We start from the raw sequence: 27,126 nt of genomic DNA, 5'->3' as shown, positions 1-27,126 counted from the left end.
AATGAACAATTGTTGTCTGAAGTAACATTAATAACAAGTTGTAACCAAAACATCGTAAAATAACTCGATTAAAGTTTGCGTAACTTATTTCATTTATTTCAAGCAGGGTTATTAAAAAATACTAATGCTTAGCATCTATAAAAAGTATCAACGCTTAACATATACTTTCTGAGCAATAAATTAAGTAACATTTCCTTTTTAGTAACTAAATGATTACTGTATATTTTCATATTCAGTAAAAGCTTTCACGGCTCTGCGCATGCTCCAGGTCTCCTTTCGTTTCGTCAAAATAAAGGGAGGGGGCATGACACACAGGGGGGGGGATATCTGATACCATTACTGTACTATATAATAATATAATAATGGCATTTCTGGTTTAAAAAAATGTAATTTTATTTATAAAACCAAAATATACGGTATTTAAACCATTCATTTGATAACATTACCGTTCATATGGTAACGGTTAAACGGAAATTCTGATTTACAAAATTAGAGTTCTTATTACCATTATACATTTAGTAAAAAATAACAAAACTGAGAAGTAAATTTAACTTAATAAATGAATTTTATGCCATGCTCTAAAGCATCAGGAAAATATTATAAAATTTTACGACATTTTCTAATTATATTACAGATTATAAGACTCATTTATTTTTTATTTTACCGAAGTAATTATAAAGCGCTTCGGTGACAATTATCACGCTTTTTAGTGCTCTTAAACATGGTAAATTTCACCATATTATGGTAGTTTTGACCATATTTTTTTCGTATCTCAGTGTGACATTTTTATAGAAAATTTTATTTTCATAAAGATTCTATTTTTTATTTTAGATCAGCGATTCGGAAACAGATTTTTTTATGGTATTAGTGGAGTATAACTTGTACTTTGCAATGCGTCACATATAAGCATACTTAAAACTTTTAAAAGCATACCCATCTGGCTGTAGAATCATCTTAGAGTGGTAGTTCTTGCTTTGGAAAATGTACAGCTCCATAAATTTAGATTTAATGCAACAATTTATGTAGAGTATGTATTTTTAAAAAATTTCCCCATTTTAAAATTTCATTGAAAACAAAATTTAAAAATCATAAATGATAAAATTTTATTAAAAACTATACGCGTTTCAGTGGTACATTAGTACACCCTATTAGAATTTTGATTGTAAAATTACGGTGAAATAAACGGCATTATTTCTTATGAATAGTTATTGCATGATTTAAAAATTTGCTTTTGTTTACATTCAAATATGAATAAAATATCTATTTTTATATTACGTTGTATTTGATACACTCAATGGAACAAAATTTATTTATACGATAAATGCCGTAATGTTAAATGTACCTTCGATGGTGGACTACACCGATGGTAATTAAGTGGACTACACAGATCATCAAATTTTCTGCAACCTTAATATCGTGCCATAAGTTGAACCATATATCCGTGCTTAATAAACTTATTTATAAGTCACTATGGTTCAACTGAAATAGAAACACAATTAAGATTTAAAAAACAAATGATTCAACAGAACACTTTAATAATGCATTAAGCTTTCGCTACATTATGGATCAAGTGTAAAAATTATAGTTAAACATTTAACCAATGTTTCTAAGAGTTTTCTTCTAAGGAACTTATTTGGTACTTTTTGAAAGGATTCAAAGTACCAAAAAAAATTTCAACGTTAAACTGGTTATTTCAAGAGTGCACTATCAAGGAGTTTTGTTTGGCATTTTGGGAACAGTTCAAGGTACCAAAAACGAAGTACCGACTATTCCGAGAGTGTGTAAGCAGAGGTATTATTTAGCATCTTTTGAAAGAGTTATTTTAATTCAAAGTACCACAAATTATTCAACAATCAGTTCTGTTTTGAACTGAATTTTCCGACAGCGTACTACATCCAAATAGCCTTTGGCATTTTTTGAAAGTGTCCGATAAACGTTACGGAATATTTATGAAAACTGAATTAATATCTATAATATTATTGTTATCTGTGGAACTAGTGCTTAAAACCAATTGTTGTCAGATTTTTCTCATTTCTTTTTTGGTTAATGGAGAATGCGATTTGGTAAAGGGCATCAAAAATCAACAAAAACTGGAGAAAAAAAGTTGAAAAAACAAAAGTTGAGGAAAACATTTACATAGAAATGGAAACAGGCAAGAGGCTTCTCCAATCACGTGTTGGACATTAATGATCTTCCATAGAATTCGAAAAATACCGGCAATCAGTAATTTTATTACTGAAAAAAGTTATAATCATTTGAATGGTATAAATTAACTAAAAAATTGCAACGAACTGTTTAATTTGATACTTCTTATTATGTGTCTTATTTTAAAAGCAACTAATGAAGATTTATTATTTTTAATCTTAACATTTTCTCTTATTTTCAGGGAGTTCTTGCAGAAGAAACGGAAAACAACAATCCAAAATGGACGGTGAGCGAGATGGAAAAATTCATGAGGGAGCAGAGCGAATCAAGCGTCAGTCTTGGACTCATCTCGCAACCGTCCCTGATAACCAGCGACAAGTCCAAACATGGCAAAAACAACATCCCAGATATTTCTCAAATCGGAGAGATGATGGAGATAGTAGCATCCGAGAGCAGTCCATCTTGGGCATCCAGCAGCACTGGAAACACTCCGTCCTTTGGCAGTGGGGGGAATACATTCGAATTCAACAGCAAGGTGGAAGACAGAAACACCCCTGTGATCACCACGACTAAGTGCACCCCTCACTCCACCCCAGAAAATAGAGGGAATCGAATAAACTCGGAAGATTTGACACTGACTGCAACGACGGATCTTCTAGATGCTTTGGATCATGGACTAGAGTTATCTCTTTCCAAGCCAAGGAAATCTAGAAAAGATTCATCGAGTAGTGACAAAGGTCCAAGTAATTCTGGATCACATGGTGGAACACCCATCAAAACCAGTAAATTGAGTAAATTGCTAAGAAGGACTCATAGTGCTGGTGGTCCAAAAGATGTTTCAAGCCAGTCGCACTATTCAAAAAACAAAACAGTAAGTTTTTTTTTTTAATTATTTTTTCATTGCTATTATAACCTTAAAACAAATAGGAAATTTTTGTACCTATAAATTTAATGCATGACTGCTTTAATGTAGAATGCAGAAATATATGCAAACTTACCACCCTGAATAACTTTAGACTATGACTCAATCTTAACTCAGACGTTCTAAGACTAAATCTAAATCTCACGTTCTAAGATAGGGATGGTCAAACTTCTTTGGTCAAGGGCAAAAAATCGAGAGAGAAAACATTTGGTGGGCTAAGTACTAAAAAGATATGCAAGTTTTAATTTAAATACTTAATGATATGAATAAAATTGTGATTTCATTTTTAAAAGCTCCATATAGTGAGGTTCCAAGTGAGATGTACTTATTTTAAGGAACGAGGCTAAATGTTTGTTGGTTAGTCTACCTCTGAAATGCTTCTTTCTAAGATTCCTAGTTGAAAACACTTCTTTACATATATAAGATAAAGCAAACATAGCACTGATTTTCTGGGCAAGAAATATTAAATTTGGGAACTAGCTTTTGGTAAGGATTTGTAAAACTCAAACTTTGGCATACTTAGAAACAACTGCTTCAGATGGCTATTCTATAAAAAACTTCTGCTTTCAACATTTTACTAATTGAAGCTGTCTGTGCCAGCTATTTCCATCAATTTATGTTTTGTATACCAAAAATAAAGAAAGTAAAAAGGTCATCAGTACTTTGTTAAAAAAGAAAGAGCAAAATTAGCATTAAACAAAGTAGACAAAAAAATAGATGTATATTGTTTATATTCGCCACGGATTGGCAAGTTAAAATTCTATCAGCGGGTGGGATAAAACCTTCCGGCGGCCACAGTTGGCCCGCGGGCCGTAGTTTGCATGTCCCTGTTCTAAGACTTAATCTATCAAGTGATATAATAATCTGCATATATTGAATGAAAATATTATTTAATCCTTGAGTTTTTTACCATCTTTATTGCCTTAACTGTGCAGTTTAAATTTTTCGTGAAGCAGAACAATTTAAAAAGTTTTAATTTTTATCAAACTGTACAATTTGATGAAGTTTAATTTTCAACCAACTCTAATGTTAAGTAACTTCAATTTCTTTCAAACCACACAATTAAAGTGGGTTTTCTTTTCTTTCTACTCCAGTTAATTGTTAAATTGTTATATTAGTTTCCGTCATGGTAACTTTCCTTCAAATTAATAACAGCCTGTATCAGCATTATTTGCCTGCCTGTGACAATTGAATGAATCATTGAATTAAACAACTGAATGAATAAACAAACAAATCAAACAAGAATATAGTGTAACAATTAATATCATGTGATGCATATCTCGTTGCAAACAAATTAATATGTTGTTACTACAACTGAGTTTTTCGACCGTATTTACTTACGAGTTAATAATAGTCTTTTTATATTTTGTATGATACTCAGAGACAATTGAATGATTGCCTCCGAGTGGCTTCCAGCTCAATACAGCCACAACATCCTGTGATACAGAGACTTGTCTGACATAATTGGCGCGAGAATTGTAACCTTCTCCATCTAACTTCCCCGCTGACTTCAATGCCTTTCAACCATTAAAATATACCATTCCATCAATCCTACATTCGAATGTTCCATTTCCTGTATTAAGCCAGGCTATCAGTTTTAATGTCTGTATACCTCTTGTTCTAAATGAGGTGCTTTGTTAGTATTTGTTACATAGCTAATTCTTATACAAAAGTAGTATTCATATTTAATGTTACATTGCCAAGTATTCCATGACAATATTCTGGGGAGATATTTTTCATTCAATTATTATTAATTTTAACCAGTAAAAACAAAAATTAGTTTTATCACAAATACTTTGCGTAAAAGATTTAATTTTTTCTTTTTCAAATATATGATGAGTTTTCAAATCCGAAATCTATTACATATTTTCATTCTCTTTCAATGTAATTCTTGACATTTGGCATTTTAAAGAGAGTTTATGAAACTTTTTCCGGAAGCTAAACATTTTCCTTTAGCTTGAAAGTAATTTTCAAATCAACTTCTGACAGTTTCTTAATTAAGTAATCGGATTTAATCCCTTTTAACATTTAGTTTCCGTTCCCACCCCTAAATTTTTGCTCACAATTGTACTTAGTTTATTAATAAATAATAATTAATTAATTAGTTAATTTAATAATAATTAATTATGTTATTTAATTATAATTAACAACATAATTTGCTAATAGCTAATAATTCATTTAATAATATAAATCAAAAATAGCTGCTAATAAATATTTAAATTATAGTATTAATGAAAATTGTTATAATTCATCAATTTAGTAAAAGCGCATTTGCATTACATGGAACATATTTCATGGTTAGCCCAATTACAAAGGTACAAACTTCTAACAATTTCTTAATTAAGTAATCGGTTTTAATCCCTTTTAACATTCAGTTTCCTCTCCCACCCCTAAAACTTTGCTCACAATTGTACTTTGTTTATTAATGAATAATAATTAATTAATTAGTTAATTTAATAATAATTAATTAATTAGTTAATTTAATAATAATTAACTAATTAGTTAATTTAATAATAATTAATATGTTATTTAATTATAATTAACAACATAATTTGCTAATAACTAATAATTCATTTAATAATATAAATAAAAGATAGCTGCTAATAAATATTTAAATTATAGTATTAATGAAAATTGTTATAATTAATCAATTTAGTAAAAGCGCATTTGCATTACATGGAACATATTTCATGGTTAGCCCAATGGCAAAGGTACAAACTTCTAACAATTTCTTAATTAAGTAATCGGATTTAATCCCTTTTAACATTTAGTTTCCGCTCCCACCCCTAAAACTTTGCTCACAATTGTACTTTGTTTATTAATAAATAATAATTAATTAATTAGTTAATTTAATAATAATTAATTAATTAGTTAATTTAATAATAATTAATTAATTAGTTAATTTAATAATAATTAATTAATTAGTTAATTTAATAATAATTAATTAATTAGTTAATTTAATGATAATTAACTTATTAGTTAATTTAATAATAATTAATTATGTTATTTAATTATAATTAGCAACATAATTTGCTAATAACTAATAATTCATTTAATAATATAAATAAAAAATAGCTGCTAATAAATATTTAAATTATAGTATTAATGAAAATTGTTATAATTAATCAATTTAGTAAAAGCGCATTTGCATTACATGGAACATATTTCATGGTTAGCCCAATGGCAAAGGTACAAATTCTAACAATTTCTTAATTAAGTAATCGGATTTAATCCCTCTTAACATTTAGTTTCCGCTCCCACCCCTAAAACTTTGCTCACAATTGTACTTAGTTTATTAATAAATAATAATTAATTAATTAACTAATTTAATAATAATTAATTATATTATTTAATTATAATTAACAACATAATTTGCTAATAACTAATAATTCGTTATTTAATAATATAAATAAAAAATAGCTGCTGATAAATATTTAAATTATAGTATTAATAAAAAAATTTATAATTAATCAATTTAGTAAAAACGCATTTGCATTACATGGAACATATTTTAAGGTTAGCCCGATGGCAAAGGTATTTGAATCCATAATCCATCTGGAATTCTAAAAATATATATTAAGGGTGTTCATTACGAACATTCTATATAAATTTTAGAAAGAAAAGCATTCCCGCAACTGCCTGTTGTGAGCAATGGGGCTTATGAAAGTTTAATTTTCCACAATTTCATGATAAACGGCATTATGGTTGCAATATATTCAGGATTGCTCACACGCCGCCTTTACTTCCTAACGAGCTGGTACCCATCGCTTTGAAGCTGGGTCTGAAGTTCAAAGAGCCACTAGGGATCCAACCCAGTCCATCACGATAAGAATTTCCTGCCTTAACCACTGAACCATCATGGGTCTACTAGAATTCTATATTATATGTTATAACGCTATATTATAACTCTGTATTATATGTTAAATCGTGAATCATAAATTTCGCATTAATTTTATTTGCTTCCATTTTTCATAATGAGTTTTACTTTAGTTAATGAGTTTTAATTTAGTTTTAATTTAGTTTAATGAGTTTTTATTTAATAATGAGTTTTAATTTGGTTTCTAAAGTTTCATCAGAAAAAAATAAGAAGTTACAAATTCGACATTTTAATTATACCCGATTTATTGTAAACGAGTATAGGTGATCTGAATTCCTAACTATTCCATAATCAGTTATATAAGGAAATAAATCCATAACAGAAATATCCTAACCATTCAGTATCTTTACTATCACTCTATGCAAACATGGTTTGAAATTATAAATCACAGAAGGATATTTACCTGGCTGTTTGCCGCAAAAGTAAATATTTATGTTCTTAGTTTAATTCGCCTGTGAATATTAACGCATGTGTTATTATTAACATTTGTCTATAATAGGTGCCACATTTCCGTCTATATGTATCGTTGCCAAGTAGACAGAAATCAGCTTCCATTCTCGATAAAATTAATGAACAAATATTAAATCTTTAGATATAACCACAAACAGAATATGCATGTTATTATACTAACTTCGTTACACGAATCTAGATTATTCGCTTCTTTTTAAAAACAATTTTCACAAGTATGGATTTAACGATATATTTATTTATCGATGACTAAAAAATACAAAATAATAACTGTAAATATCTATTTCTTTAACTAAAAGGAAATCAAAAACTAACTAGAGTTACTTGTTAATTATTAAGACAATAATGAGTAAAATCGACTTAAATGTGTCGCCGACATTTATTTCTAACTGAGAAGAACAAAGTTAGGCATGCAGGTGCCTTTAACTAGATGTTTATAAACTATAAATAGTGTCAGATATGGAACCACAGCTTAAAGTGACTGTTAAGAGGAGATTATATATATATATATATATATATATATATATATATATATATATATATATATATATATATATATATATATATATATATATATATATATATATATATATATATATATATTCGTAGCGTGGTCGGTGCTTATTGAAAGATATACAGGATCATATGAAGTAATAATTGAATTTTATTAAAGTAAGGGCCGGCGGCCCAAAAATGAAAACATTACATGCTGGTGGATAGGTAGAGAAGAGAGGATTGACCTTAGGAAGAGGGTTTTTATATCTTTCTGGACAATATATTTAAATATTACTAGGTCTTAATATTTAAATATATTGTCCAGTAACTGATCAATTTCCCAAGCTATTAAAGACACATCATCTCATTTTCTGAGGTTATTAGATCAATATTATTACCTTCTGTCTGGGAAAGGCTTTAAATGATTGCGAGTTAGATATAAGCTCTATTTATGGATTATATTTAATATATAATTCTTTATCATTGCATAATATGATTATATTGCGTAAAGTTAAAGTTAAAGAAAAATCTTTCAACCAGTTCTTGTACGAAATTCCTAAATAAATTACTGGACACACACTCCGAATTTGTGTGGCTTAATTTCATGTTTTCATCTCTGTGCCCAATCCCAACATCCCTCTTTTGGGAAACCGTTAATATAAACTATGGAAAAATTCAACGTAGACTGTGAAATAAAGTTAATATAAAATAATAACATGTAAATTCTAGTAATCGAAAAATACATTAAATGATTAGGTGTTATATAGTGATAAGATATATAAACTATAAATAATATATTATTAAGATAAATAATATAGATTTAAAAAGGGCAATTAGTTTAAATAATGAAAAAAATATTAAACTCTTTTTTAAAAATCGCCATTTCAGCTATAATTTTTTTTTATCAAAAAAATTACATAAAAAAATAAGCAGGGTTTGGTGCAGAAAAATGATAAACCACATATTTTCCTAAGATTATATTTTTACAAACAATTTCCAGTTTTACAACAAATACCATTTTTCTCCTTTTCCTGAGTATTATTACCATGTAGATACTCTACAAATTTGCTGAATTTCTTTTAGATGGCAGCACAAGGCACGAAAATACCATATTGCCTAAATACATGAAAATTCTTAGGCTAAATTCGCTAGAAACATTCTTTTGAATAATTTGAAAATATTGCTTAACATAATACTGCCCAAATCTTTCTATTATGTATTTTTCCATTTTGCGTAAAATTTTTCATGTGAAAAATTAAAGCCTTTTAGAGTTTTCCTCTTGATTTGGTATATTTTGTTACCGAATTGTCTTTGGTGATGCTAAATTACTTACAGCCGTATGAATTAATTTTATAAAATCTTTAACTCATGTTTACTTCAGCCTATAAAATAACTTATTGCATTGAATATATCAATAAAAGTGTAATTTTAAATAATTTTCAAATACATAATTAATAAAAAAATGCATACCCTACCTAAGCATGTAAGGCGTTAATGTGTATTTATATTTCGTTGACACTAAAAACTTATATTCATTTGTTTATAAATAGTAGAGCTCATAATTCTATATTACTACTTGCGCATTATCAAATTCTTTTTCCGAAATTTAAGCGTCTCAACACTAACAACGATGTAAAATTAGCTTCTCTCCTAATCTTTTAAAAAAACATTATGTCCACGAAAAAAAATCCCTTCATTTCTAATTAACTTTTTTCATCATGTTTGTAATCTTAATTAAGTTTTATTTTATTTAATTAGGATTATTAGCCTGAAAGTTCCCGCTCCAAGACTAATGAGTGTATAAGAACCTAATGGAGATAAATGACTTTTTGTTCAAAAGCTAAAGAATCGAATATTCTCTCGCACGCCAGCTCGAATTATTTTAATGAACAGAAATTGACCTCATTTATTAAAATTATTCATTATCAAAATATTGAACTTATTAGTTTTCGTGGGGAAAAAAAGACTGGGATAAAAAAAAAAATTAATTTTTTTATAATGAAACATTTAATTAAACCAGCCTTTTAAATTAGATTGTAAATCATCGCCTAAGATTTTCATTGCATCAATCATTTCATAAAATATTTTCTTAAATCAGCCTTTTATCAGTAAGTTGTAAATCAAAAGCATTAATATTTCAAAGATAAATTCAATATTCAACATTGAGGCTCAGTTTCATCTGTTCTGCAGTCACGTGAAATAAAAAAAAATTTAGTGCAAGACATGCTGTTTTTAAGTATGATGTAAGTTTTTAACTGTTATTTAATTGAGTGAGGCTAAATTTTGCCTATATCTTAAGACTAAGCTAATTCTGAAAATTCCACAAAAACTCATTATGAAGAAAAGCAACGATTTGTGAACCATAATAAGCCTCCTATTCGTAAGCTCTGCCGTCACATGAAATAACACTTTTTTGGGAATAATATGCTTTTCTTACAAATGTTCTGAGTTTTTAACAGTTATTCCTGCGTGTTAGGTTTTATTTTTCCTATCTTTTGCCAACGCTCTCTATACTAATTCTAAAAATTCCACAAAACTTCATTATGGAGAAAAGCCACGGTTTTGTAAATCATAAAGTTCTTTTTTGTAGGCTAAGCTGTCACATGAAATAATACTTCTTAGCTCATAATATGCGTTTCTCATAAATGTGGTGAGTTTCTCACAGTTATTCTTGTGCGTTAGGATATACACCGAAGAGCCATTACATTATGACCACCCTCCATCTGTAACAATGGGTTCGCCCAGGTTTTCATGGTTTCTCGCCCAGAAACAATGTTTTCATGGGGCACATTAGGACCCATAATCCTCATAGAACAATCTCTGACGTCTGTAAGCTACTTGAATATAGTTGCAGACCAGGTTCACCCATTCATGGCAACAGTGTTTCCTGCGGGAAATGGTGTTTACCAGCAGGATAATGCACCATGTCATAAGGGTCGAATCGTCATGGATTGGTTCGAGGAACATTCCAGTGACTTTCAAGTTATGTCTTGGCCCCCAAATTAACCTGACCCTAATCCAATAGAGCATTTGTGGTCCTACTTGGAAAACCGAATTCGGGCTGCCACGCTACACCCTCGCAATGTGAGGGAATTGCAGGACCAGTTGGTGAGCGCTTGGTACCAGATACCTCAGACTACCTATCAGCACCTTGTGGAATCAATGCCACTGCGTGTGCTAGCAGTTTTGAGGGCTAAAGGTGGTCCTACATGTTATTAGCAGGATGGTCATAATGTAATGGCTCTTCGGTGTATCTTCCCTATCTTTTGCTAAGGCCCTCTATGCTAATTCGAAAAACTCCACGATACCTCATCATGAAGAAAAGCCACTATTTTGTGAAAAATGAAAGATTTGCGATCTAATTTTTTCATCTTTAAAATGTGATTGTATTTAGCACCAAACACATTAATTGTTGATGTTGATGGTAGCTCAAGTTGAAAAATAAATATCATTAATAATTATTCGCTTATTTATTGTTTCTCTTTATAAAAACTTCCATATGCAACGTAAATATGACCTTTGCATTATTTCATTCACAAAGAAGCAGGAAAAGTTTATTTTAAATAAATATTACTTGGCAAAAGGAATAAAATTATAAGGAAAAATATAGTCATTTGCTACTAACCGTATAATTTTTTATGTATTTTTATAATAATAGCTCGTATATCTCTTACGTCATTATTTTCAAAGATTTCTTTACGTTATTAATGCTATAAAAATTTTACAATGGGATTCCTTTCATTCATAGGTATTTAAATTGACTAATATTAAATCTCAGTAATGGCTTTTAACAATTTTTGTACCTTTTCAAAATAAGGCTTGTATAAAATAGGAAGAATCCATTGTTTTCTACCAACTATGAGGTTTTCAACCCCAATTGTTTTGTATTTTAAGACATTCTTAAAGCAATTATTTAGTTTTGAAGAAGTTAACTGCCGAAAATTTTAATTTTTGGATATACATCTTTCGATAAATTAATTTCTACTGTGTCATATTTTTTTAAGAAACATTTTTTTGAATATTAATCTAAAACTTTCTAGCATTATAATTCCAAATTTGAAAATAATATTTTTTTAATTACTTAATAGCAAAATCTAATCTACTGATTATCTTATATTTAAAAACTTGCCTTTCTTAATCCATTTTAATTGAATTCATTTAACCCTAAACATAGCCAATCAAATATTCTTTTTTAAGTATTTTGAAAACAATTATGTTTTGGTTTCAATTTTTGTATTTCATTTTCTAGTCTTTTTTACTCAATAGATTCAGTTCTAACCACCTTTGTAACACATGAACATGAACTCCAGCCCTTAGAAAAAAATTCTGATAAAATTACTGTTTCGTATAGTAATGAGATTAAAAGAAAATCAAAAAAACTGATTCTGTAAATAAAACCAAAATATACGATATTGAAATCATTCATGTGCTAATTCTTCCGTTCATATGGTTATGGTTTACCGGAAATTCTGGCTCTCAAAATTTTAGCCTTTATTATCACAAATTTTGTTAAAAATATAAAGTTGAAATGTAAATTGAACCGATTAAAAAATTTTCTCTACGAATGAAATCTCTACAGAATGCTCTATATACCATGATAAATTGCCAAATTTTATCAGGTACTATAAAACCATATTTTATTGTTAATTTCCCCAAAATCTATCATTACGAAACACTTCGGAAAAAATCACCGAGCTTGTTAGTGTTCCCAAAGAGCCAGAAACACGATAAATTTTACCATATTTTTGTAGTTTTGACCTTACTTTTTTTTCTCTGTGCATTTAAGCAGAGAGTATTTTTTTTTAAATTTACGTAACGTCTGAACTTTTAATACACTATTACCAAATTCGCGCATAACAAAATTAATTTTCAATTTTGTTATAGTCTAAGGTCCTTTATTTTAAATATGGAAACTTTATAATTCTGAGAATATGAGGTGAATTTAGTCATAATACAGGGTTATTCATAATTCCCTCCGGGGTTATGAAGCGTTATAGTAAAAAAACGAAGACAAATATGGCAATAAAGACCATATATATTATTCCGAAATTATTCAAGTTTTAATTTAAGCAGTTGCCGGTAGATGGCAGTAACATGTACCACTGAAGCCAGTTGTAGTAAATAAAAATGGCGTTTACAGACGAAGGGAATTATGAATAACTTGTGGGAACTTGTATAATAAATTTTTCACGTATCTCACAATTTAGAAACATTAAACTACTAAACTTTATTTACTTACCCATTTTGGTGTACGGTAAAAAACTTATCATCATAGTACCAATATTAGGCATCTATAATGGTATAAAAGACCCTCATCATCGTAATATTAAGACAGCAATATCGGTGGTATTTAGTACCACATTTAATAAAACCTCACTGGCATTAATAATAGTTTGGCAATTTTTTTAGCCCTTCGAAATAAGTATCGATATTGGAGCCGTTACTACTTATTTTCAAGAATTAAAACTAATTTATTTTGTCAGTAGGTGCAAATTGAAATAAAAAAATAATTTTTGCACAAAGAAAACTTGCTTTATCTAGAAAAGACATTTATACATGTATGAAAACCATAAAAATTGTTAATTATTATTGACGGAAATAGTGGTAGATGTTAATTGGTGTTTTTAATAGGTACTAATGTATATAAGACTGGTACAAAAAAAAACTCTTAGAGGTACTGTGGGAATAGGTTTTTACGGCCTACAGAAAGGGTTTGAAATTGTTGTTTAGGATAATTTTTGACTTCCAGGCATGCCCTTTAGCAAATGCGGAATTTCCGCTGCTTCAGAAAATATTTTTCCTAGAGGTAGCTAAAATATTGTATTATTGTTTAAGTAAATTTGAATGAAAAGAATTTTGGTCATCATCAGAAAAAAATTATTTAAACAGTTAGATAAGTAGTCAAATTGACTAATGTTCATATTTATCCGATCCGGTGAACTGTTTAATACAATTTTATTTGTTTCAAATTTTCTGTTTCTTTTCACTACTACTAGAAAAAATTTTCCAATCCAACTTCAGATGGAATATATGCCTATCAGGAGTTGACCCCGCGCAATAGAATTATGCTAAATAATACTGAATAAATTAACCTTTATTTGGATGGGATAAACTTCTGAAAACATATTTTATTCAACATAAAGCCACTGCGAAATGCAACAAATATGAAAAAAAATTGGTTTTGTTTTGGCTTAATAAATTGTGTCTGTGTATGTTTTTCAGTTTTATTTATGATTTCGTAGTGTTGATTAATACAGTTTTATTGATCATTTAACTTTTTTTCCTCCTCGTACGAGTCTTGAGTTTTATTCCCCTTTAGAATCACTTATTAAACCAGTAATAAACATCATTTATGAAAACTTTCATCAATTAAACTGTATATAACGGATTTAACAAACATATTGCCACTATTCATAGAAATTTAGAAATATAATTAGTCAGCATGCTATTTTTTTTCTTTCAAAATGCAACTATATCTATTCGTTTATTTCAATTTGATGTTTTCATGAAATTAAACAATTGAAAAAATAGCCTTAACCAGTCTTATTTTTTATTACTTTTTACTTTTTTGTGTTATGTAATTACTACACTAACTCAGGCATTTTCAACTCGATTTTTCCGATAGCAAATTAAGCATAATCACATCGAGTGTAAGTCAAACTGTATAAAAAATATTGCTTAAAATACAAAAAAAAAAATTTAAATTTCAAACCTTTTACAACAAAGTAATTGTCTAGTACTAATTTTAATTTCTTTCAATAAAAATATGTGTCGTAAAACTTTCCATTTACTAATTTTATACAATATTCATACGCACTCGCATGCTTTAGATTACTTGAATAATACAAGTTTTCACAAACAGCAGCCGTTCTTTCGTTGGTAAAGTTCACAATATTTCCTATTCAGCCAAATACTTTTTAAGCTTATTGCAGCAAGCCCACTTACTTGAAGGCTAATTGGAAAATATATCAATCATTGTTCAATTAATTTGATTTATTTCAGATAGTTTGCATTTAGTGTAAAGTAATTAAAGCTTATTGTAAATGACCTTAGCTGTATCAAAACAAGTTGAAGCTCAGTCAATCTAATTAATACTTCGCACATTTCCTCATTAACTAGAGACACATAGGCTGGTCATAATAAGCCTGAAAGTATCAGGTAGGTTAGAAAATAGTGAAGAATTTTTCAATTAAAATGTCATAGACATTTACAAATAGCAAAATTTTCAATTAGCCAAAGGCAGATATAATATTCCATCTGAATTATGCTAACAAATAAATTTTGGAATTATAATATACAACCTAACTTAATTATTCGATATTTTGATACCTACATATTTTGGTCTAATGTTTATATTTTAAATTAAATTTATGATCGATTTTAAAGTTTTTTTTTTTTTAAAAAAAGTTAAATAAATGTAATACAAATTTACTTTCATTGTAGTCTACGTAAGCCGTAATCAATTAGTCAGCAAGCCATATTTGACCCGCTTATTCTAAACTATTTGTTCTTTAGCCTTCTAAAGACGATACAATCTTCATTGTCTTTTTAATGCCTTGCGAAGGTCAAGTGGGATCAAATTAGGAAATTCATCTATTCTATCCGTTCAGAAAAGAAAAATTGGAATATTTATGTCTATTCTTTTTGACTAGTGACGTCATGAACAGTGTACCTTTCTTGCGTATCAATCTACAAATTCTAAACCAAAAGAATGTTTCAAACGAAATAAATCAGAGCATGCGTTGTTCTCGATGTCCTTGCAAACTCGGTTCGGTTATTTTCTGGACATGAATTGTAACCAAAATAAAAAATTTAAAAAATATTGCGCATGGAGGTGTTGGCAAACGATATATCATAAAGGTAGTTTATTTAACTTTTTTTAAGCCAAAATTCAGGGACATTTATTTTGAATGACGTCATATGACGTCAATGGTGACCCTGAAGGTTCGGAAGAGGATGGGCAAGGTACATCTTCTCATATCGTGCTCAGCGTGAGTAAAAAGATGAAATTACCTTTTCGGTAATTATGCAAACCGTTGCAAATAAAAATTACATAAAACAAAACAATCGAATATAAACAAACGAATGTAGCACGTAGTACTCATTTTTTATAGGTTGTTTCTTTACTGTTGTTTCTAATTGTTACCATTTTTATCATCGCTATTTTTATTATTAATTTTTTTGATAAAAAATATTTTTTTTATTTTTTTGTTTTATGAGATGTATTTTACTTTATTTTTTTTTAATAAATGATAAAAAGCTGTCAGTACGTGTGCTTTCGAGGTTTTGGGGGAAGAAGGGGAAGGATAGACTCAAAACGCAATTCTTATCATTACTTTATCGCTGTTGACTCACTCTCTGGAAAAAACTATAGGGACCATATTTCCCAGATTGCGGCTACCCTCGATATTTTAAGGTTCAGAAATCATAATAAAAAAGGTATGTTTATTCAAAGAAAGTACGTTGTGTCTAATTTAGTAGCTTTAAAAACCATCTGCATTAATTAACATGCTTGGGGTCACCCCCTCGAACCAAATTTTGAGTCCTAAAACGTGGACCTGAAACTAACCAGTCACTACGTGGCAAGTCAACGAAAAAAAAGGTAACTTAAAACAACCAGGCATTTTTTCTCATCTTTTTTTTTTAATTGTTTAATGATAAAAGTACAACAATGCAGAAAAACTCTAAAAAACAGAATTTTCATTAAAATATGCAATGTCTTTATTCAAAATTTCAGTCCTTCAGAATCCATCAATTACTGACAGAAAGATTCAAATAGAAAAAGTGTTCTTTAACAATTCACGTAATTTATAGCATAAATGTTATAACGTATACATTAAATGTATTTCGCCGCCCGAAATATTTTTAAATAAAATTCTTTAAAGTCAGTATGTCTAACTAAATTTGGTCACATATTTATCTTATTTTTATTGCTGAATTAATTTTTTATAGCAGTATAGACTATTTTTAATATGAATGTTTTGAAGAAAAAAAAAGTATAATTTAATCCAAGCAACAACAAAAAAGCAAAAAAAAAATTGCACAAAAAGTGGCTATTTAATAAAAAGGACCTTGCGACGTCGGCTATTAAGCATGAGGAAAAAGTGGCTAGCAAGATATTCGAGTCTACTGGCCACAGTCTACTAACTAAAAATTAAAATTTTAAGGTCTACTTGAACGCGAAAATCCGATCATTAGATCAAAAGTTATTCAATGTGGTCCATTTTCTCCCGTATTGCGCACCAAATTTGTTGCTGATTGGATCAGAATTCCGGTTTTGTATAAGTTGTGTACATATAAATGTATACGTATAAATATTCTGCTTTACTTATCTAGGTTTTAGAATCATGTACAGAATCATCTTAGAAAATGCAGTAATGCTTAAGTATGGAAGCAACTTTTAAATGGTGCAAAAATTAGGCCTTTAAAAATAGAACAGAATGTCAAATTTTGTTTCCTCCTACTATTGTATGTCAAGAGTAGCGAAAATATCGAACATATTTTGAATTTTCAAATGTCTTTTTTTTTTCCAAGGTCCTACTCTTCGCGTTTAAAATTAAATAAAAAAAATATATATAAAAACAGATTCTCACATCTATTTTACATTTTCAAGGAGAAAATGAAAAAATATTTTATTTATTAATAAAAAAGTTTTTAAAAGTCAATAGCAAAAATGCTAATAACAATTTAAAGAGAGAAATTTTTTATCATCATTTCTTTTCCCTGAAATATTTTAAACACTTTTATATATGAGAATTATAAAAAATTCCAATATACTATGCAAAAACCTAAGCAAAAAAAAATAAATAAATAAAAAATGACTTTTTTAAGTAAGTTTTAGAAGACCCCTGTAGAATATATATTTGAAAATGATATAAGAAAATTTTAATTTAAAAACTGAATTTAGGAACAAAAAATATAAAAAAAGAAGAAGAAAATAAAAACAGATATTGTTGGAAAGAATTAAGTTGAATAAAAAAATTTCAAACAAGAGAATTAAATATTTTAATTCTTTTACTCTAAATCTTAAATGCACAAAATATTAGTTTTTATGCAAATTAGCTTCATTTTCTAAATGCGAAGTAGTTTTTATTTCCTTTAAGCAAATTAGATTTTATTTCCGTTTTAAAAATAAATAGACGATCTGGCATTAAATCGCCGGCATACTTCTTCATTTAATTATTTTTGAAGTATTTAGTGGCGCCATCTATTAATTCTACATGAAAATGTAAATTAGAATGATGATTGAAGTGGCTTACTTAAATTTTACAAAAATTTATTTCCAAATAATTTAAACAGTTTTTCTGTTTTGCATAATACAGAATAAAAATGCATTATCGGTGCTTTGATAAGGATAAGTACAAACATTTTATTTAAAAAAGTTGTATCTCTGTTCTTTTTAAACCTTTCTGTATGTCATGGTGCTGCCATCTACAAAGAGAAAGAAATAATAACAATTATCATGTAGAATGTTAAGAATCGAAAAATAAATTTATAATTACCATTTATATACAAAAATTTGTGTACTAAATGTTACAATTTTAACAGATTAAAAATAAAAAAGATTCTATAAACACATTTATCAGTAAAGTCTATTTTTCCATAAAGTGTATATTTTATTATTCTTCAGAGTCTGTGGGTTGTTGCTTATCTTATTTTCTTCTGATTGAGACAGTGAGAGAAATGTACTTTTTATCGTAGATATAATATCTGTAAAAAAAAATTTTTGAATTCTTAGTAAGGGAACATGAAACCTTACTGAGACTCTTAACCTTTGCTTAAATTTTGATAATCATATACTTTATAAATAAATCAAAAAATAAATTAATTAGCTGAGCTTTCGGGCTAGTGTCCCCTTTGCTTTATACTACTCTATTACAATTTTTTTTTTTATAATTAATGATTTTTTTTTACTTTAAAAAAATTATATCATTGTTAATTCCAAAATTTATTTAGAAACTAGTTATAAGTATAAAATACACGTTATAAGAAGTTATACACGTTATACACGTTTACATAAAATTTTATTTTGTTATAGTTTAGTTGCTTAAAGATAGCTAGATAATAGCTTGATAATAACGTTTTCGATGATATTGAAATGTATATGCTGAAAAATATAATTTAATAAACATTTTTAAAAAACTGTTTTTTTTAATACATAAATATAAATAATATTTATTTTTAAAAAATATGGCAAATTTTATAATGATATATTTCTTTTTACTCATTTAGATAATCTAATTGTATCTTTTTTAAAACGATTTTGAAGCTTTGATATCAAAAACGTATTTACGAATATTACTTATTCCCTATGAATTTCAATTAAAATGTCTCTTCAGAAAATTAGTAGTTTGTTTTGAAACAAATTCTTTGAAACTATTTACAAAGTTTTGAATCAGTGTTACTAGACAATGGCGCTAAAACAGTTTCTGATTAAAAGTAATCTTATGTTAGATGAATTTTAGAAATACTTAAACAAATACATTTTATTAGGCTTATATTTATCAGTAAGAAATGAGAATTTTTATTAAAAATATTTCAAACGATAATATGGAAAATGTCCGTATATTTGCGAGATAATACTTTGCATTTTAAATGAAATAAAAAAAAAATTTAAATATTTTATTAAAATTATAAATAAATTAAATTTCTGAAACTAAAATTCAACATGTACGTGCTAGTTTAATTTTAGGTTTAAAATATTTTAAAGATTTAAAATAGGTTTAAAATATTTAAAAGATTTTATTTTAAACCAAAATTGCAATTTTAGGTTTAAAATATTAGTAGGCACATTAAATAAATTATTTATAATTTCCGATGAACAAACTTAAACATTTCACAATATAAGTGCTGCATAATTAATCCCTAAAGTTTTGCACAACTTTAAATCAGAATATATGTATTAATTTTTATTTATAGTTTGTTTTTAATTTTTAAAATAGTGTAAATTAAAAAATAAAATATTATAATAATAATAATTAATTAAAAATAATTAATAATAATTATAAAATATAAAATAATTATAATTATAAAATATAAAAATAAAATATAACATAAATTAATTACAGTAGAGTCCCGATAATCCGAGCCCCGGTTATCCGAGTTTCCGCTTTAACTGAGCTATCAAATATTTTAAGGATTTTTTTGTTCTAGTTTATTTTTTATTTTTAAAAATACCGCCGCAAAATAAATCTGAATTTTATCTTCCAAACACTCGGGAAAACAAAATATAACATCCCATGAAATGATCATTAATATCGTCAATAATGAAAATGAACCTAGCGAAGATGATAAAGACAGTGACGATGAAAATCAACATATAAAAATCTCTCACACAGATGAACTTAAAGCTGTCGAAAATGCTACTGAATACATATAGAACAACAAAAAGAGATGACACCAGCCTTCCTGTTATCCCTAAAAAATGGCGAAACATTGCTGCAGAAAAGCACCAAAGTTTTGTAAAACAAAAAACGATTATGGACTTTTTTTAAGTAAAAACTCTTTAATTCTCGCAAAGTATACTTTTTAAGTTTTGTCAAGTAAGCTTTTTAATAATAATAGGAATTATATGTGGTATACTCGTATAAATTTTATTTTTCTTAAATATATTACATTTATACTAACTCTTTTTCTTTCTTTTTTTATACTCTTCGTTTTAACCGAGTTTTTCAGCTATCCGAGTTAGTCGTGGTCCACATTAACTCGGATAATCGAGACTCTACTGTAATAATAAAATATAAAGAATTTTTTTTTTAATTTTTTTTTTTCGTTATTGTTACTTTATTTCACCACCTAAGAAAATTTTAGGGGACACTTTTTCAACAATTCATAATTTATCTGATTTTTTATGGCCAATGACATTTTTTTCCAAAAAAGCTACAGACTGAAAGAAAAAGAAACTTACAGCAAAAATATTTATGTATGTTTAATACGTTTAAAGGCAAATGCCAAAATTAAATATATTTTTATAGTAATGGATTTACCTTTAAACATATAAGTCATTCCAATGTAAAAATTCGTATATTTAACATTCAATTTCTCAGGAACTAATCAACCGATTTCACTCAAATTTTGGACTTAGCCATTTAAATTTACATACTTTAAAATGATCCAAGACATAGTATACCTTACAATTCAAATTCTTTAAATAAAATAATAATAAAAAAATATTTACTGAAATTTATTTTTAACATGTAATTTATCTTTGGATAAACGAATTTTATATTCTGTCAAAAAAATTTCAATTCGCTTAAGAAATTCTCGAGATATGGCGACATACGCAAAAAGTAAAATTAACATTAAGGGGTCCAAACTTTGGATCGCTCTACTGATCAAACTATGGGGACCATATTTCCCAGATTTCTACTATCCCCTATACTATGGGAGTTAGATATTCGAATCTGTTGGGGGGAAAAAAGTCATGTTTATTCAGCGAAAGTACGTTTTTGTGGGTGTGTTTGATTACGTAACTTAATATATCATCTGCACTGATTAATTATCATATTTGGCGTCACTCCCTCGAACCATTAAGATTGAGTCCCAGAATGTGAAAATCCAATAATAAATCAAAAAGTATTCAGGGTGGTCCGTTTTAATTTGGTGCACTGTACACAAAGCTATATTCATACATTGCAAAATAGCATATCTGATGAGCTGGGAGTACTAATTAAATTGGGAACCTTGTAATGCCAGTATTCAATGCATTTGAAAAAAGTTATGTAAGTATATAATTAGACATTATCAAATATTTATTGAATTCTTGTCAAAATTGAAGTTAAGTATACACATTAAGGGCCGACTGATCTCTATTTTTGGCCGCTAATTTTCTTAGAAAAGGAAAAAACAAAAGCGCTATCGAAATCTACCCAATCACTGCTAAGGAAGAAAGGGCTGAAAAATAGGAAAAGCTCCTTGTTGAGACGGAGGGAAATGGACACAGCTCAAAATGCGTATTTGAGAAAAATGGACATAATTACGAATATGTACGTAGCATTTGATCCCGTTATTCAAACTTATATTATGAGTCTTGGTTCTTCCTTAATGAATAAACAAATGAATCCAAATAAATTCATGAAGTGATATCAACCATTTGCTTAAATCAGTTGGTAATTTTTTGGCTTCTTCTTCGCTTCAATAGTCCCATGAGTCTTCCGATGTGCATACTTTTTTTATTTCGTTTCCGACAAATATTCGAAATCGATATTATATACGTATTTATATCGACAGAAGTGAATTACAGAACAGTGTGTTTATTTGTTCCATACAATAAACATCAATTAATCAAAAACAGACCTTGCTTTCTATGCAGAATTGACATGTTTTTGACGGTTTAAACATGAACAAAACCTTCACGTAAAAAGCTTCCAAAAACCTCAAAAACTGTTCTTATGTAATGGTATTAGCATTTTGAGTAACAAACACCCATCCTTGTTCAAGAACTTAGCCCCGCTTCCAGTAATCCATCTTTTAACTGCCTGGTAAGAATGTTAACTAATATTGACCCCGGTCAGATGACGTGGACAGAGTATGAGCTCATATTATTCTCTCCAAATAGCACGACCATCTAGAGGAATTTGATGACAGACAAGACAGATTTAACTTGCACCTTGCGATGCGTACACACTTTCATACTATAAGCTAACTGGAGATTTACCAGAAGTTTTACTTGTATAATTTCATAGATTATTGAAATTGGAGTGAGGATTCATTGCGAACTAAAACTTTTTGTTAATTCAGAGTTATAGTTTATTAAACTAGAAGGATCCACTCAGCAACTACCATAGTTATTTCTTATTATCATTACCATGGTCAACCCTCATGGTTGTTTCTCATTATTATTACCATAGTCAACCCTCATGATTACTTCGCATTATTATGGTTTTTTCATCATAAAGGTTTTCAAAAAGGAAACGAGATCATTTTGTTTTTAAAATATATAATTTTTATTATTTTATGTAAGAACATTAATTACAAAATCTAATTAATTATAATTAATAAATACACTAAATAGCATATTAATTTATAAGTGTTGATTAAATGAAGAGTCGAAAAAAACAGTTTAGGAAAAAGAATTTTAGTCATTTCTTTAAACTTTCCGCATAAAAATTATTTCCGCATAAAAATTATAAATCACACATAAACAACATGATGAAGCTATTGATAGGCCTAAGCTAAGTCTTTACATCTACCGAAGACTACATCATCTCTCTGTCGACAGAGGGCGCTATTTGCGTTGAGAGAGTGAGTGCTGACCATTTCAGCAAGCCATTCATTACAAACTAATTTAAGAGAATATATGTAACGAAATGAGACATTATCTGAATTTGAAAATTAATCTAGAATAATCTATTTAATAATAGGAATAAAACGGATTGTGTAACAAAATAAGGGGAAACATAAGAGGAGTAATTTTACGCATTAATTATGTAAAACGATGATAACCTTATAAAATTATTACAGTTCAAATTTAAAACGTCTCTTATGTCTCGTAAGTCTTTTATATGTTTAAAAATTACGCTATAAATGTTAATATTTCTGTTTAGCAACATTTTTTTTGTTGTTATTTTTGATATTAAGTCAAGCTCGCACTTATAAAATGGGGATCTCGGGAGAAATTTGCATTCTTGAAAGCAGACAAATAATCAATATTTACTGTAAAAAAAAAGTTACAGAAACAATTTCTTGAAAAAGTGCTTAAAATCGCAGTAACATTCGAAAATATACTAACGTCCCTTTCAATGGGTCAAATTGAAACTTTTTCGGTGAATTTTTAAATCTGGACACAGCACAAAATGCGTGTTTCAAAAATGGATACATCTCAAAATTCAAAAGCGTGTTTAAAAAAACATAGCCCAAAATACATGTTTAAGAAAATGGACATAGTTATTTACGAAAATGAATTTCTTTTTTCAAGCATCTTTTATGAGTTTTGATCTTTTTAAAGAATAAACCAAAGAATTCAAAAAAGTTTGTAATGGGATATTCGTTCGCATAAATCGCTTAGTACACTTTATTAATTTAATCTTTTTTTTAAAAAAAAAAAAAAAATTTAAAAGTCAGCAGTTGTTTTGCAATGTCGACAAGATAATAATAAGGTCGACAAGACTAATTTTTAATATTGATAGTAAAATTACGTAGTAGAAATTCAGAGTTTTAAAAGTCAACTTTATCGTTTAGAGCATAGATTCTCAACCTTTTTAACGTTACCGCCCCCTTAAGGAGCAAAAATCATTTCAACGCCCCCCGTTGTGAAAATCCAGTTATTTAGAGCATGGTGACTGATCGAGGTGTACTGAATTATAAGAGGCAACATTAAGCAATTTATTAGGAGTTACATTTGTTTGGTTTTAACAAATAATGTGTACATTAACTCGATACTTTTCTCATGGCAAGTAATCGCAGTCTATTTGTTCTTATTAAAATAAATACGGTAATAAAAAAATACAAAAAAACCTATGCTTAAAATCAATCATTTATTCTTAATTAGATAATTAAAAACACACCCAAAATAGTTTTTCTTACACTAAAAAGTAGTATCAACGAGACATTCGTTTCTTAACGTTTGGTTCAATACTTTAAGTGTGGTGAAGACGCTGGTCCCCTCGTTACACAATTTCGAGTTGATTTCTCTTTTTTATGTGACAAGATCCGTAACAGCACTGAATCCACTTTCGACAAGGTAGGAGGAAGGGAGGACATTAAAAAATTTTTAACGATAGTCCGCAGTCCAGGGTAGAGGAGACCAAATTCTGTGAGACGATCATCACTTCAAAGTTTCATTAGTTGAAAGTTCGACCAATTCCTCATAAATCTGAACCTCTGCTGTTACAATATTCACAAAAGGGTTCATAACCCATTGAGGGACTTCCAGGGAACAAAAAATCTTTAAAACGGTCAGAAAAGTCCACGAGTAAAGAGTCAAGGTTTTGACAATATTCTTGTGCATCATCAGAGCGAATTTCACCTGCTTCACTGAACTCATTCCAACCAAAATTCTGCTTCCACAAAATGAGTTTTTTCAGAAAGGCAGAAATGACTGATTTTATAGGGATCAAATTGAGCTCGTCGGCATGAAGTTATAATTTTATGCCATTAAATTATAATAATATAATCAGCCAAAGTCTTTCTCCAATTCTAGCAATCTGTCTCTCAGAGCTACATTTCTGTTTTAGAGAAGCTTAAGCACAGAGTCAAAAAGATTCCAAGACCTATTGAGACAGGCGCCTTTGGAAAGTCAGAGAATCTCGGTGTGTAGTAGCAAACGATTGAATACTTCATTATACACAGTTGTCTGAATAATCAATCGTTGAGAGCATTACTGCGAATTTTATTCACAGCAAATATAACATATTGCAATAACTGATGCAAACGGTCTCTGATATTTTTTCCCACTAAATGCTGTCGGTGAATCAGGCAGAGAACAGCTAAAATATCTGGTATTTCCCTTTACAAAAGGGTGATGTCGACCCACCATTGCAGGATCTCCATCAGTGGCAATCGACATAATATTCGCAAGAGGAATATTTTTCTTTGTAAAATAATCTTGGACAGTATTAAAAACAGATTTACTTTTGGTATCTACAATCGAGCTTCTTGCAAAAAGTCCCTCCTTCCAACCTTTCCAAACCGGACCTACGCCTACAGTAAAGCTTACATTGAATGGCAAGGTTGATTCCTCCACTTGAAGGAAAAATTCGTTGGATATTAAAAGTTTGCTTAAAGAAGCTTCAACATTTCGTAACCCGCACTGTATCGTTGCTTAATGGGATATTTCGGATTACATTGGATGTGGCTGGATGGCGTAAAACTGTTTCTAAAACTTGACAACCGGCAGTATCAGCTCTGATCCGATAGTATGAACCTTCCCAGAATTAGCAATAAATTTTGATATATTATAAGAGGCTATCAAACCATCGTCGCATTTTTGTGATGAGATTGCTAGCAACCCGGTGACCGAAGGTGCTTTCAGAAACTTGTCTTTGATGTTCGCGAAAAATGACAAATCTTTATTTTGTTTGTCAGGATGAGTTTTTTGCAAATGCTCCTGCTAGCGGAAGGATTTAATTGTCTCATAAGATAAAACTTTGTTACAAAGTAAACACATGGGCAGTTGAGAGTTCAACAGCGATTGAACAAATCCAAACTTCAAGTGCGTGGCACGGTATTGATGGTACTTCTTTTTGTTAACCGACATTGTTGGTGGCAGCAAAGTACAAATGATGAAAGAAAATCAATTATTTCTCCAAATTAATAAATAATTTATGGTAAGGAACTAATTCGCGCATATACCTGGCCAAATAAACAATGAGATCGAAACGAAACTAGGGAAAAAACTGTAAGGAAGGTAACGAAAATCATCATAAGAAACAGGAGTCAAATCAAACATTCATACCGAAAGCTCATGCTCTTCAATTTCCATCAAATGACCTGAATGAGTCAGAGCCATTCGCGAAATAGCTATGATGAATCAGAGGCAAAAACTACAGACTCATGAGCTGCGCTGTGCTGGTTCGAAACGGAGAAAGGGTGTCGTATAAGTTCGTTTTATCGGTGGTACAAAAGATGTAAAAATCTTAATTTATTTTGTTAGTTTAATCTTTATTTTCCTTTAATATTAATTTTAGATTAATTTTATTTATTAAGTAAATTTATTTGTAAGTTTTAAAATTAAATTTGAATGACAAAAAAGCTCATCGCCCCCCTACCGCCCAAAACATACCCAACGCCCCCCCAGCGCCCAAAACAAGTTCACCGCCCCTCAGCATACTCCCAACGCCCCCAGGGGGGCGGTATCGCCCCCGTTGAGAAACAATGGTTTAGAGTAACATCACCTGAAAAGGTACATCTGTAATCACCCCGACCCCGAAGCTGGGACTTTGCTCCATAATGATTATGCTTAGTAAGTAAGCACATACAAAAAAAATAAGCACATACATCCTCGTTTAGTTGCTAAATTTTGGCTGAGAACTGAAAAGGCACATTTCGTGTTCATTTTCGTATACACGTATTTCGAGCTGCGTCTATTCTCTTAAACACGTATTTCGAGCAGTGTCAATTTTCGTAAACACATTTTTTGAGTTGTGTCCATTTTCGTAAACGCGTAATTCGAGCTGTATCCAGAATTAAAAACTCACGGACGAGTTGTATTTCAGTGGGCAGTAGTTCGGCCCGTATAGTATTTTTCTTTTTTTACTTACAAGTTTAAAAGTTGATATTC

At 29.0% G+C, this 27,126-nt stretch overlaps 1 protein-coding gene across 3 annotated transcripts in view; it reads left to right on the top strand.

Annotated features, from left to right (window-relative positions):
- The window catches only part of LOC107455989 (regulator of G protein signaling 2), a 177,294-nt gene that overhangs the window by 64,738 nt on the left and 85,430 nt on the right, over window positions 1-27,126 (top strand). For all 3 annotated transcript variants that reach the window (XM_016073744.4, XM_016073743.4, XM_016073742.4), the window contains exon 2: window positions 2,387-3,016. In XM_016073744.4, coding sequence (XP_015929230.2) covers window positions 2,387-3,016 — 630 coding nt within the window. The remainder of the gene's footprint in view (window positions 1-2,386; window positions 3,017-27,126) is intronic.

Source organism: Parasteatoda tepidariorum, chromosome 10 (assembly GCF_982258835.1).
Source record: "Parasteatoda tepidariorum strain Cologne lab strain chromosome 10, Ptep-v5.0, whole genome shotgun sequence".
Taxonomy (NCBI): domain Eukaryota; kingdom Metazoa; phylum Arthropoda; class Arachnida; order Araneae; family Theridiidae; genus Parasteatoda; species Parasteatoda tepidariorum.
The sequence above is the reverse complement of the archived record's forward strand: the minus strand, read 5'-3'. Positions and strand labels throughout refer to the sequence as shown.